Here is a 13,931-nt window from a genome sequence, read left to right on the forward strand (position 1 = left end):
GCCAATACATGAGTATCACCCTGGGTACGATTTGCCCCAAGGGCAGTAGCCACCCCGAACGAATAGCATTTGGACGTACGGGGGGGCCTCCTTTTCCCCGCTGAAAAGTGTGCAATATCGATATTTTTGAAGGATGTTTTCTCTTTTCCTTCGTGGGCTGGTTGGTTTCGGCAGGTGACCTGGACAGAGCCGTGAGTCGGCGAAGAGATGTTCATTTGCTTCCATATCTCTTCAATATTTTCCATTCTGTCGGAACACTCAGCGAAAGCTTCATCCAAACTTCTCTGTTTTTGAAGATACTGGGGCGGAACTTAAATCAGAGTTCGACGTGCTTGTGAGACGACTGTTCCTCGGCACATGCACCCGGTGACCCGAGGCTCGGCGATAAAAGGCACTCGGTCTGAGACTGCAGGATCTGGTAAGCTGCTGAACCAAGACATTTGATGTTCAAAGCGATATTTCTGCGACGACGTTTTTGCGAAATGAGGGATAGCCGGAGAAAAACCAGTTTTCGTTACTCATGCGTGTCAAGCACACGTTCTCGTCTAAGCGCCTCCCTTGCTGCCGACTGCGGCACGAGCACCGAACCGCGCGATGCATGCATGCTTTGGTGCCTTTCTTTGTAGTGCGGCTCGGTTGCGGAGGAGCAGATGCATGTAATGCAAATCCCCTTCTCTCCCACTTCGATGCACCTCAACACGGAGTTATAAAAAAGCGGCAAAAGTACGCAGGCTAGGCTGCAGTCCGAACGCTCCCGAGACTGGCAGTATGCGAGAGCGAGCACGCAGCACTCAACTGGGGCACTACAGCAATTCCGTCGGCGATCTACCCCAGACTCGCGATCGGTGGTTCCTATTTTTTATGTAAAAGATCCCGCAGAGGAGAACAAACTGGTAAAGGTTTCGAAATGGGCAGCAGCAGGCTTGTCACAGGAGCTTCCAAGAGGACACCTTCGAGATCCTAACGTCCGACCCTTTCATTTCAGTTGCCTTTGGCGATTGGCGCGGTATCAATTCATCAATCAGTCGCGTTTGCATCGGAGTGAGCGGCTACGCTTTCTGCATGCAGAAATCTAGTTACCAACCTGGCCCCCCAAGTCAACTCAAAGAGGAATCGTTGCTAGGGGACAAGCCAGACACGCCAACGTGGATTAGATTCTGTGAGCAGATCGCTTACCGAAAAAAAAATACAGTTCTATTACCAGCACCTTGATCTTTATCTCGAGCCCGCGAGACCCCTAAGTGTTTCGCACTGTTCACAGCCCTTTTCAAACCGTGCAGCAGGCACGCTCGAGTAGCCACACTGGAGACAACACGCAACTGAATTGCAAGTGCGGGGTGGTTTAATAATAATGAACAGAGGGTTTAGGTCTCTGCACATGGAGACGCCCTCCTACGCGGGTTTTGAGTTTCGTGTGTCAGGCACTCTCCAAAAGTGTGAAGCCTTGGAATCCGAGAATAAACTTGAAAAAAGACGGGCTTCTGGCATGTTTCTCATAAACGTGCTGCGGTTTCCGGGTTAGCTTCCTACACATATCTTCGTCGGGCTGACGTTGCTCACATTTAATGGACGGAAAGATGATTCCGGACTCCGTCCGCTGTCGCTAAATGTCCATACAAAGGGGAAAACCACGTCGAATCCTTGCAGTGAAGTGAGCCGGGGCAGGGGAGAGGCTGTGCAGTCCATTGTTTGTGAACTGAGATGCTTCTCCACGTGAGCGGATATGGGTCCGTCCCTTGTTTCGAGGACGAAACCCTGATACGCCTTCTTCGGGAGGATGACCTGGTGCTGCTGGTTGTCGCACACAACTCTTCTGCTGACTGCTACTCGTCAAGGAAGCCACCGCTGAGTCACGCAGGTCTCTCCTTTCAGATCGCTGCCTACGTGCTACCACAACCTCAGATGTCACTCAAATCCGTAATTTTTACGTGAACAATGCAGGCTACGGTCCTGTGAAGGGGAACGAAAGCACCCAGAAGGCGGCGTGCCGAGAGCAAAGAAAAGGGAGAAGCAGCTTTTCCACTTTCGATTTCTCGTAAAGTGACAGCAGCAGATTTGCATCCACGCAACGACGTGCATTCCGCATACCAGCCCTGCACTCATTTACAGGGAAACGAAGATGGCGCTCGCGTCGACTGAAGTAGTAAGGGCCAGACGAATTAAAAATCCGCTTCAAAACCGTGACAACTTGCTCATTTCATGCGACAGGGGCCTCTTCTTTGGTATCCATCTTCCACCAGTTCCCTAAACGATGCGAAGGTGGACGTATCTTTTTTACGTAACGTCTTCCCTGCGGCTACTCTCCGTCACACCTGCGTTTCTACTCAAAGCAATGAGGGGACTCGCAATCGTCGCCGACACAGATCAGTCACAAGCCTGTCCCAAATTGTGACAATCCAGAAGAGTCGCTTGGAACAAACTTTGTTTTTGATTCGCTTCTTCCTGTCTTTTATCTTGTAGCTCTGATCCATGTTACTGGAAGACACCCTTTTTTTTCGCGTGCCTTCTGGCTGGCTGGGAGGACTCCACACGTGTCGCGTTATCGCTTCTGCTGCGGTCGTCGAGCCTGGGTGTACCCAAAACACGTCTGTCGTCATCTTCCACAAATGTTATTTGCCTCTCCAATCGATTTGCCCTAGTCCTTAGCCGTTCTCTTTCCCGAAGGACGAGAGTTCTTCTCTTTTCTCGTTGACTGCTGCACTGCATGCCGAATCTTGAATCGCGCGGTCGCCTTGTTCTTCGATGGGGCACGGGATCGCGGTCCTACCGGCGGTGACCGCAAACCAAGAACGGCTTCTGAAGGGACGGTTTCGCAACCTCCTTTACGCTCGTCTTCCTCGATTTTTCTCCGTTATCAAACTTTGTCGATTTCTTCGGCGCCTCGTTTTCCCGTCTGTGTGTTGTCCTGTCTTGCGCTTCTTCGCATCGTATTCAAAGCCTTACACCCACTGGATCCGAACATCTTTCTCACGTCCGTTCGATTTTTCACTTTTTGTCGTTTTTACCGTTTTATGGGGCTCGTGTTCCCCTTCCCTTCAGACGTTGTGTCTCCTCCGCCTTCTTTTTCTCCCTGCCGTACTGAGGAAAGCCTACGTGTAACACTGCCTCACTCAACCGCCACTGGTTTTTTCCTTCGTTTCTCTTGGATTTTTCCTACCGCTGTAACAACTCTAATTCTCTTCAGTTTCGCGTCTCTACACATTTGCATGCTGCCCCATTTCTCGTAGCGACCGAACTCCTTCCCTAGCGGAGGAAAAGTTTTTTCTGGTCCCGCGGCAGTCTCTGACTTCCGCGGCCGTGGCTGTGTCAAGTTACACAGTTCTGGTAACAAAAGAGTTTTTTCGCTTCCTACTGCCGCGCCTCCTCTGTCCTGTTTGTGAACCTGTGACGGGTTCGAGAGCACTCCCTTGAGTGTGACGCTCACCTGTCTTGTGCGTCTCTCTGATCCGGGGGAAGACACAGCGGCCCTTAGTCGCTGGGAGTCCCCATGTCCATCTCGCGCGAATGCCTGCCCTATCTCGTCACTCGCATCTCCTCTCTCTCTCGTTTTTTTTCGTCTGACCTGCGCCCGTTCCGTCGTCTCCGGTGATCCCATGCCGGTGGCCCCGGTTTGTGGTTCGCTCTGAAGAAACTGGGAGTTCGCGGGCATGGGCGACTTGCGCTTCGTGCGTGTCTTTCCCGTTCGCTGCAACCCGCGGTTTCCGTCCTCGCCCTTCCCCCTTTTTTCTCTTCTTCCATGCCGTCCAGTGCTTACCCGCAGGTCGGAACGGCAGGGAAAGTCGGGTGCCTGCGCACCTTGAAAACGCGGCAAGGAAGTGGAGCGAGGATCTACGAAAGCCACTGAAGGGACGGGGAAAGGCGAAAAGGTCGCATCTGGTGTCTCTGCCTTGGCGTTCGCGATGCCAACAGAGTCTCCGTCGACTGCGGCTGCAGACGCACTGTGCGCTGCCGGCGTGGACAGCCCCGCGGAGCCCAGCGCTCCCAAGCGAGGCGAAGTTCCCGTTCAGCCGACGTCAAGTTCGGACTCTTTACGTCAGCCTGGCCCTCCCGCGTCGGCCGAGGCTTCGACTGGCGTGTCTCGCCGCCAGAGGCTCTTCCCTCAGCATGCGAAGGATGCTGAACCCCCCGCGGACGCGCCGCCCCAGAAGCCTCGGGCGTGCGGGGTGTCGCGAAAGACGGGATCTCCCGCGCACCGCTCGCCGCTCGCTGCGCTGACCTCGTTCGCGTTTGGAGCCCAGCACGCGTCGAGAAAGCAGACTGGAGGCGACCTGGAGGCGCCTGCGAGCTCGATGGAGTCGTGTGGAAACTGCGGATCCGGTTCCCTGAGGTCTCCAGGGATAATCATGGAGAGCGTGGACGAAGATGACGAGTTGGACGCCGGCGCAGGCAGCCTCAGCTTCACCTTCTCGTCGCAGTGGAACAGTCGTGAGGGTGGCAGCTCCTTTGTCTCCGAGCCGGTCCCTTGGCGGGTGAAGTGGGAGAACGCGCCTCGGACCGTCACGAGGCAGGGCGACGCGACCGTCGCGAGAGGAACCTACAACATGGCGTCTCTGCGCAGCCCGCCAATGAGTTGCATCGTCTCGATGGAGGAGAAGACCGTCCCGGTGACGGAGGATTGGCACAGCGGGGAGGGAGTCGGCGTAGTGAAGGCAGCGGAGCCCCGCAAGAACTCCGGGCAGGGCGCAAAGGTTATCCGCTTTCGAGAGGCCGACAGCGAAGTCTCCGCGCCGACCTTTTCCGATCCGCCCTCGCTCAGTCACGACGTCGGCCAGCGAGAGTTGGACCTCGAGGACAGGCGCAGCAACGGCGAGGCCTTCGTCCCCATGCGTTTTTTCGAAGGCGAAGAAGACGAAGAGGAGGAGGAATCCAAAAGAGGTGAGAGGACAAACCAGCACGCACGCAGCGACTGTGGCGACGCGCCAGGCTTCGCGCACCTGTGACGCCGGGGTTTCTTTGGCGCCGACGCGGTGGTTTCTCTCTTTCGTGGGCGGCGCCTCGGCCCTCCTCCGGGCTTGGCGATTCCCGTCCCGCTGAGCTTCTGGTTCTCTCTTCCGGCGATCTGCCGCGCGTTTTCTGTTCGGTTCCTCCCCCTCCTCCTGCGTCTTCGTCTCAGGCGCGGTGTCAGTCTTGCAGTGCTGTTGCGTCTTCCCGCGAAAAGCCGCACACATCCCCTTGGCGTCGCCAACTTGTCTCCGCGGCCGTCCTTCTTTCGCCTGCCCCTCCCACGGCGTCCCTGCATCCCTGCACGCGTGGTTGCGTCTCTTTCCCGGTTTTTTGATTCCTCTTGTCTCCAGCGGTCGGGCGGAGCGAGACCGGCGACCCAGGCTGGCACGGCATGCGCTGGCGATGGCGGTCGATGTGGCGCTTCGTAAAGGCCATCAACAACGACGAGGCGACGATGAAGCACGCCGCGGGACCGTACTGCCTTCTCCGGGGCTGCGACTTGAAGTGCTTTCCTCTCTCGTTCAAGGAACGGCGTGCGGAATGCGAATACCGAAACTTCAACGTTTGCCGCGTGCCGCTCCGCCTCGTGATCATGTTTCCGATTCTCTGCGCGATCTACGCTGTCAGCTACGGCACCTGTCGCCGGTTCTGTTCCGACTGCTACTTGGCTGCGCCCTTCGAGGGGGAACTTGTCGTGTCGATTCTGCTCCTCACCGTCGCCACGCTCGGCGCGCATTTGTACCTCCTCTACAACCATCTGGAGCTGTTTGTTGTTCTCTCTCTCTGTCTCGTAAGCGAGGCCTCTGCCGCCGACACCAGAGAAAAGGCCAGAGAAGATGCCACACCGGCCGACTGCGAAGCTTCTGCCGATTTGCGCGGCAGGAGCTTCGCTGGTCGCGGTCTCCGTACGCGTTTTGCACATGTGGGTTTCCGGATAGGTACGATGTTTTTTTCCGCTGCGTCTCCATTCCCCTCCCTCTCTGTTTCGACTTGTCCCGCGTTCGCAGCTGTCGACGTATCGCTCGGCGATGCGCATTGCCACGCTTGCGGGGGCGGTCCGCGATCCCGCGGGCTTCCGCGTCATTTTCCCGTACTACGGCATCAATGGCATCCTCGAGAGCTTTCTCCTCTGCTTCACCATCGTGACGTTTCTTGGCGTGAGGTGAGGCAAGCGCAAAAACCACTGGAACGCGCTTCCTCGCTTCCACTGGCCTTCCCGTCTTCCGAGGCCTTCCTGTTCCTTGTCTCTGCGTCTTTTGTTTCCCCGTTGCCTCTTTTGCTCTTGCCCCGCTGTGTGCTTCTCTGCGGTGCCTTGCCTCTCGCGACACTCCTGGCTTCTGCGTTTCTCCGGCGAGTGCGACCGCGCACAGACGCGCGGTTCTTCACGCTCTGCAGGAGGCTTCTTTTTCATGCTTCGCAGATTTGCGTACGCGCTGTGGGCGACGCTCTGCTTCCTCGCGTGCGCCGCGCCGATCGCCATTCTCTCGCTGCATTTGTCCGTCCAGCTCGTCCAGGACCCGGAACGCGTCTGGTCCGACTGGGAAGCCCTCTTGCATGTGCTTCCGTTTCTCCTCATCATCCTCATGCTCGTCTCCGCCTACTACGAGGAAAGAAAAAAACGCATTCTCTTCTGGAACCTCAGAGTACGTCCCGAATCTAGGACTTCCCGCTCTCCATCCGACAAGCCTTTGGCTCTATGCATACGAAAAACTTTTCACTAGGCACATATCCTGCATTATCCTGCTTGCGAAATTACACTGGTGAGGGCGTCTAACAATGACTCATATAGCGGCATACGCGCTTTCTGCGTGTGAATCTGCGAATCTACACCCATATACACACGTGCTCACCACGTCTCTTTACCTTTCTCCGTTTATATATATATATATATATAGATAGATAGATATAGATACATACTTATTTATCTACATACATATATATATATATATATATATTTGTGTGTATATTTACGTATACACATGCGAGTTGAATGACGTTTCGTTTGCGTTGTTTTTTCCAGTAGCTGTTTTTTCATTCCTTTTTTTTTGTCTTCTGGACGCGATTTTGGGCAGACTGCGGATTCGCGCTTGACGCTGCTGGAGCATCAGGTTCAGCACAGACGCTACAAGCGCCAGGCGGTCATGGGCACGCCGTTTGACTGCATTTTGAGCAATCTCTCAGAGGTACGAAGTGAAACAGCTTCTCCGTGGCCTCGCGGGCGAGTTCACGCCGTCAAATGCCCATCTTCCCTACCACACGGGGAGAAGGCGAAGTTGGCAAGTAGCTGGGCAAACGCGTGCAGTCCACCGCATTCGCCGCATTTTCACCCTCCTCAGTTTCTCTTCTCTCCTCACGGAGCCATGGAGCGCGGCATCGACGCCCCCTCCGAGCAGTTTCCACTTCCCTCTGTCTGCTTATATCCATATCTCTCAATATAAATATACATACCAGTATACCCATAGAGGTGTGGAGCGTGCGCTCCTGCCCGTCTTCTCTTTATGAGCTGGCCTTTTAACGGAATCTGTGTGCTTTTTAGGCTCTGGAGCAACTGAAGAAGCCGAAGGCCGTGGACCGGGAGGAGATTTTCGCTGTGATTCAGGAATCTTTGAACATGCTGACGACGTCTGAGAATGTGTACCAAGTCCAGGCGGCGTACGTTGACAACGTAAGTATGTTCGGCCAAAAGGGGAAGGGGGAGACCCGAGACGCTCTTCCATGTGCGGGTGGGAGCGTCCCGGCGCGCGCGTTTCCTTCAGCTTGCTCTCGAGCCGGAGAAACAGAGGACAAAAGGCGACATAGAATCCCTGTGATGGAAAAACTCGAACAAACGCCATGAGGCACCCATCCCTGTCGGAGTATTGAAACCAGACAGTTCAGGAGGCTTGGCTGCGCCTGGCGTCTCTGGGGTGATTCCGTGAAATCTGACCTGTGCATGCAAAGACGAGGACGGCTTCTCGTTTTGTCCCTTCGGGTCCAAGCCGTCTCGGGTGGCTTTGTCACAGTCTGCACGTCCTCTTTCTTCTCTCTCATGGCACTCCAATTCTCCGTTTGCGCAATGTTTTCCCAGGATTTCACGCGCTCCTTCATTCGCGACCTGCGCATGCACAGTCGGGACGTCTCCGACTTCGCCGTCTCGCGGTTGAACACTCTCGCAACTCGCAGGCGCTCAGTTGCCTCAGGCAAAGCGGAGGCATCTGTAAGTCCCTCACCAAGTGCTTCGCAGCAGCTCCGCTCTCTGCCACAGGAATGTCTTCTCAGATGTCTGCTGGATAGGGAAACAGCTGTACATCGATACGGCAGACGCCTCCTGAACTTCGAGTCGATTACATATGCATACATATATATATATATATATATTTGTATGTATATATTTAGGTAGAACCGCTATGCTAGTGTACAGGCCTATGCGCATGCAGGCCTGTTTGGTGATTCGGCAGGACATACGGGCGTATGCTTTTCCGTCCGGATTCACTGCATGCACCACGGGAATTCGTTCAGCGTGTTTCGTGTCCCCATGTCCGTTTCGTGACGCGGTTTCTCTTGATGTATATATATGTATATACATATATGTGTACGCAGTCGAAAGTCTTGGTAGTCTTCAAGGTGCTCTGCATGCACTGTTGAGTTGTTCAGCGCAGGGGACTCACAAGGTGCCGGGGCAAGGTTCCGCGTCCGGTTCGTGTCTTCCTGGCCTTTTTGCGTGTGTCTCAGCGGACAGAGCTGCTGGAGGATATCGGGAACGCGTGGGACGCCAACATGTTCATGGTAAGGGTTTCGTCCTCGGGCGACCGTCGGGCGGCTGCGCCTTCTTGCGGCTCGGCAGCACTCTCTCGGCACTGCTTGGCACGCCTACCCGAGTGCTCTCGCAATCCGGCGTTTTTTCTCTGTTTCCTCTCTGCCGCTGGTTTTGCTTCGAAAGCGACTCCTGTACGGCGAACAAGTCCCTCCTTCAAACTCCCGGTGTGCCTGCGCGTGCCTGCCCTTTTTTTGCAGCTCAGGATGAAGGTTTCGCGGCCTCTCGTCGAGGTCGGTTTTTTTCTTCTCTCCCCCTTCGCCTTGTCGCCGGATGTGTGTCTCAACGTGCAGTTGCTTCGCAAATTTCTCGGCGAAGTGGAAAAAGCCTATCGGGCCTGCCCCTACCACAACTCTTTACATGGTTCTGTGGTAAGTAACCTGCTCACAGTGCCCAGTCACACACGTGTCTATCTATCTGTCTATCTCCATGTCTCTCCCTCGCTGAATATATATATATATATATATAAATATATGTATGAATACGTGTAGACGTAGATCGCGGTGCTTTGGTGTGCAGTCTTAATATATAAATATATATATATATATATATATATAAATACTTATATGTATGAATACGTGTAGACGTAGATCGCGGTGCTTTGGTGTGCAGTCTTAAGATGAGTTTTTAGTGGGGTCCTTTCTTCCCTGGCTGTGACCTCGTTCTCTTGTTTTCACGCACTGTGTTTGCTGAAGATTTTTTTCTCACTGATTCCTTCTCAGGTTTGCCATTTGTCCATCTGCCTCCTCGAGATGCTCCGTCTCCGAGAGTCGTAAGCGGCGACTTGTTTTTCTTCCTTTCGCTCCCCGCAGTCGTCTCAGAGGTTCTCCGCTGCGTCAGTGTCCGAGTCTGTCGCATCTGTATCGAATCTTTTACACCTTCTCTAACTGTGGTTGTGCGTGTCTCCGTCTTTTTTCCGTCCAAATCTTCTCTCGCGAAGTCCTCTGGGGCGCGTTCTCCCCTTGGGCTGGCCGAGCCGCGTTTTTCATTTCCATTCCCCAACCTAGGACTCTGTCATGGCGAAGCGGCTCGGCGCGCGCGTTTCCACAATCTGAATTGGGGTGCCAGCTGTGACCGTTTTCTTTCGATCTTCCCGTGATGTTTTTCAGGCTGGGTGACCTGGAGGAGGCGAGCCTTATCATCGCGACGCTGTGCCACGACATAGTACGTCTCCCGGCCAGCAACCCCTAGCTGTCTCCGTCGTCTCCTGTCCCTTTTTCTCATCCTGCTCTCGGTGTCGTCTCTGCGCATGCCCTGTCGTTTCGCCTCATTTCTAGCAAGTGTTCGAAAATATTCTTTTATTCTTTGAAGCGGCTTTGATGTACAAATGTAATCACTGAATTCCAGAACTCCGTCCTCTTCGTCCGGCCACCTGGCGCTTCACATGGATGTTCCGGCCACGGTTCTTCCGCGCGTGAATCATCGACATCATAGCAGCCTCTGGCGGTCACAACCACGAAAAAACATCAAAAACATGCATGTGCGTGCATGTGGGCATGTGCATGCGTCGGTTCATGCATGCATAAATGTGTATGCGCGCATTTATCATATTCGTCCGTGCTCATATCTGCGGTGGATGCCTGTGGATGGTTTTGTTTGCCTCTCGCCCGACAGAAGACAGTCTTGGCTTGTCGCGTCGTCTCTTTCTCATCTACCCTTCTCGCGGCTGCGGGCGTGGTTTTTTTCTGCAGGCGCACCCCGGCAGAAACAACAATTTTATGGTGAACGCGAACACGCCTCTCGCTCTCACGTACAACGATATCTCCGTCCTCGAAAACATGCATGCGTCCCTCACCTTCAGGTTGCTCCGGGAGTAAGAGGCCAGACCGGAGAGAAGAAACGAAGGGGATGAGGCGGCGAGACTGTCGGGTGCCCCCATATGGGCGGTCTTCTGTGGCTATTCAAGGGTTCTCGCGATGCATCTCGAAAAAGTTTTCCACCCGCGTGACTCAGTTTAAGTTAAGGAGCGCCAACCGGGGTGAATAGCTTCAGCTTTCCGGTAAACAGGTTTGCATACACACTTTTGTCGGCTCTCCGGTGTCCCAGCTGCTCACGTCCAGCGCGTGGCAATTCTTGTGGATGCTCTGTTGAGGAGACTGCATGGATATTGATCTGCGTCAAAGTCAGATCTGCATGCAGACACAGGTGAACGCATTCATAGAGCAATCGCAGACAGCCGTTGAATGGCCACCGCATGCGCCTGTGTATCGACGTCTCTAGTTGGAGACCTCTGACACTGGACGTAAAATAACCCTGGCCCGATGCCACTCTATGCTGCCAAAGACATTTGTGTGTCCGTGCATGTGCATCTGCAGTAAGCATATCCTTGATGCTTTCAACCTGATAGAGGGAGAGCGGTCGATATGCTGACAAAGACATACGCAAAACTATGTACACAAGTAGCTCTATATAAACATATTCTTTATATGGATATTTGCATGTGTTTTACTATTGCGTTTGAAACAGTCCCCGACTGAACCTGCTGAACCACCTGCAACGTGAGGCCTACCGCTCGTTCCGGATGACGGTGATCGAGTTGATTCTCTCTACAGACATGAAGACCCATTTCGAACAAATCACGAACTTCCGAGTCAGAAGACAAAAGGATGAATTTGACCCGATCAGCAATTACGATGATAGACAGTACGTCCTCTACAGGCGCTGCCTCGCCTTCCACTGTCTCCCCTGTCTTCGCCGTCAGTGTCTTGCCGCTCTTTCGGACGTGTTCCCCGTCTGCGTTCCGTCTTCGTTCCTTCTCCTTCTCTCGTCTATTTTCTCTCTGTTCTCCCGTCTTCGTCTTTGCATGCAGAGCTCCTGACGGTCTGTTAATTCCGATTCGGTGCTGAGGACTAGCGTGAGTGACGTCTGTGCGCGGTAGCCTGTCTACCGGTCTCTCTTTTCTTGCTGTTTCGTCAGTGTACAGACGAATCAAAGGCGCTTTTTGGTGGTGAAGATATACTCTAACGACATTTTCATGTCTCCCTCTCTCTCGACAGTTCTTTTCACTGTACGCACACGTGTCCGACCCTACGGATACGCGCCGTTCTCGGCAGGGGGTCTTCGCGTCGTTATCGCTCTTTTTCTACGCGCCTTTCGGTGGTCTGTACCAAAATAATACTACACAAATACCAAAGATCTACGGCTTTTCCGGTGCTGGCTGCCTTTCCGCTTTCCTCCAGAAAAGTTTTGTCCATGATCATCAAGTCCGCCGACATCGGCCACGGCACTCTGCCCTGGGCTGACCACGAACGCTGGTGCGAACTAGTCGTTCAGGAGTTCTACGAACAGGTGCGCGTCCATGCATATTAAAAAGTATTCGTGGGCGGCATGAATCTGCGGCAAAACGCGCGTCAACATGCAAATGCATACACGCCTCCACTTTGGTGTGCTCGGAGGCATTTGCAGAAGAATACAGGCGAATCAATAGATCTGCAGAGCTGGGTTCCTACATAGATGTACAATATATACTTGCACACATTTATACGTTCATGGATCTGAATATCCATAGTGATGTAGATGTGTGTGCACAGATGTGCTGGTAGCTCTTTGCGCTGGTCTTCTGAAAGCAGACAGGTCTAGACACTCATATATCTCTATACCTGTATGTAGTCCCTATATTTATATATATATATATATATATATATAAAGATACGGAGTCCTTACATATATATATATATATATATATAAATATATGTAGTCCGTCCGGTCCGAGGCGACTTTCTCGTCTCTGTTCTACGTTTTGCTCGGCCTTCTGCTCTCATTGCTCGTTCGTGTTTGCGGTTGTCGGAAGAGAGAATTTCTCAGGGGAAGTGTTTTCCTTTCATTTTTGTTTTCAGGGGGATGAGGAAAAGCGGATGGGCCTGGCGGTGTCTTTCTTGTGTGATCGAAACCAGCACGACACAGAGTTCTTCAAATCCCAAGTCGGATTCCTTGATTTCGTTGTCAAAGTAAGACGCGAATCACCTCAAAGCAAACGTTTTTCCGTCGACCGTGTACATATTCCGTGTGTACGTAGATGCATGCGTCTATAGTTGCATATATATATATATATATATATATCTGTCGACAAGTATGCATGTACATACATATTTGTCTATGTCCGTTTTTGTATATCGATGCATACGCGTTTTCACATACGCTATATGGTGATCGATCGGTTGCTCGACGCAGTGCGGGGTAGTGCGACGTATTCACATTGCATGCGTCGTTCTCGTTTTTTCAGCCGCTGTACGAGGAGCTCGCGGCACTTGAGACGCAGTTGAATCTGAATCCTGAGCTGCCGATTGAGAAGATTTGTTTGAAGAATCTCCACGAGAACATTTCGGAGTGGCAGAAGAAGGATGCCGAGCGACAGGCGGTTCTCGGCGACAGTGGAGCCCCAGAAGAGACAGCCTAGCGGCAACCAGACTCGCCTACCGTGTTCTTTTTGCGCGCGGGGTTCTCTCGTTCTTCTCCCCGACAGAAGCGCTGACTGCGGCGGTCTGCGGAAAGTCCATCGCCCGAAACAGGAGCAGGAAGAGGAGGGATGTGGCGGAACGGAGACGGCTCGTGCGCGATTCAAATGAGTGAACAGTGGAGACTCGCACAGTGGGAGCGGGTCTCCGCTTCGATTGATGTGCCTTTTCGTTCTTCTCGACAAGGGTAGAAGAAGAGCGAGAAGACGCGAAGGCAGAGGAGACGGCGGAAAGGCAGAGAACCGAAGCGGCTTTCGCGCCTCAGCGAGAGAGAGACGTGTCGCGTCTCTGTCTGGTGTGTCGCATTGGGGTTTCGGAAAGTTCTTTACATCTGTGCCCGCGCGTTGTCCATTCTCCCTTTTATTCGCTCCTTCCGATTTCCGCCCATCTTTTTAAATATATCGTGAATCCAGCTGAATCGTTTTGATTTCAGTGCGCGATGGCATGTCACAGCCATCAGTGTGTCGATGCGCGAGTGCACGTAGAAGATCCAAAGTAGGATTTTCAGAGGCATTTTTACGGTTTTTCCCACAGCGACATGGCCCCTCTTTGCTACGTGATGCATGCAAGAGCCGGCGAGACGCCCACGGCAAAAGACCGTCGGGTTGGCGAGTCGCTACCTGTCGCCGTCGACGGTGAGATCCGAACTGTTCCCGCGGCGGCGACCTCGCGCTCGAACGCATTATGCCGTTTTTGCTTGGCAAGTGTGTCGTTTAGATTCGAAGTTTCGCGTGATGCAG

At 53.3% G+C, this 13,931-nt stretch overlaps 1 protein-coding gene across 1 annotated transcript; it reads left to right on the top strand.

Moving 5' to 3' along the window:
* Positions 1 to 3,899: 3,899 nt before the first annotated feature.
* Positions 3,900 to 13,133, top strand: NCLIV_019740 (putative 3',5'-cyclic phosphodiesterase; the record flags this gene model as incomplete). The annotated part of the gene is made up of 16 exons (XM_003882168.1): positions 3,900 to 4,875; positions 5,295 to 5,734; positions 5,952 to 6,106; positions 6,365 to 6,587; positions 7,017 to 7,127; positions 7,481 to 7,609; positions 8,012 to 8,140; positions 8,656 to 8,709; positions 8,938 to 8,970; positions 9,460 to 9,509; positions 9,847 to 9,901; positions 10,429 to 10,550; positions 11,204 to 11,380; positions 11,917 to 12,025; positions 12,574 to 12,684; positions 12,960 to 13,133. 16 exons carry the CDS (start codon positions 3,900 to 3,902, stop codon positions 13,131 to 13,133), a joined length of 3,048 nt encoding a protein of 1,015 aa, XP_003882217.1.
* Between the last annotated feature and the right edge of the window lie 798 nt (positions 13,134 to 13,931).

This window comes from Neospora caninum, chromosome VIIa, assembly GCF_000208865.1.
Source record: "Neospora caninum Liverpool complete genome, chromosome VIIa".
Lineage (NCBI taxonomy): Eukaryota > Apicomplexa > Conoidasida > Eucoccidiorida > Sarcocystidae > Neospora > Neospora caninum.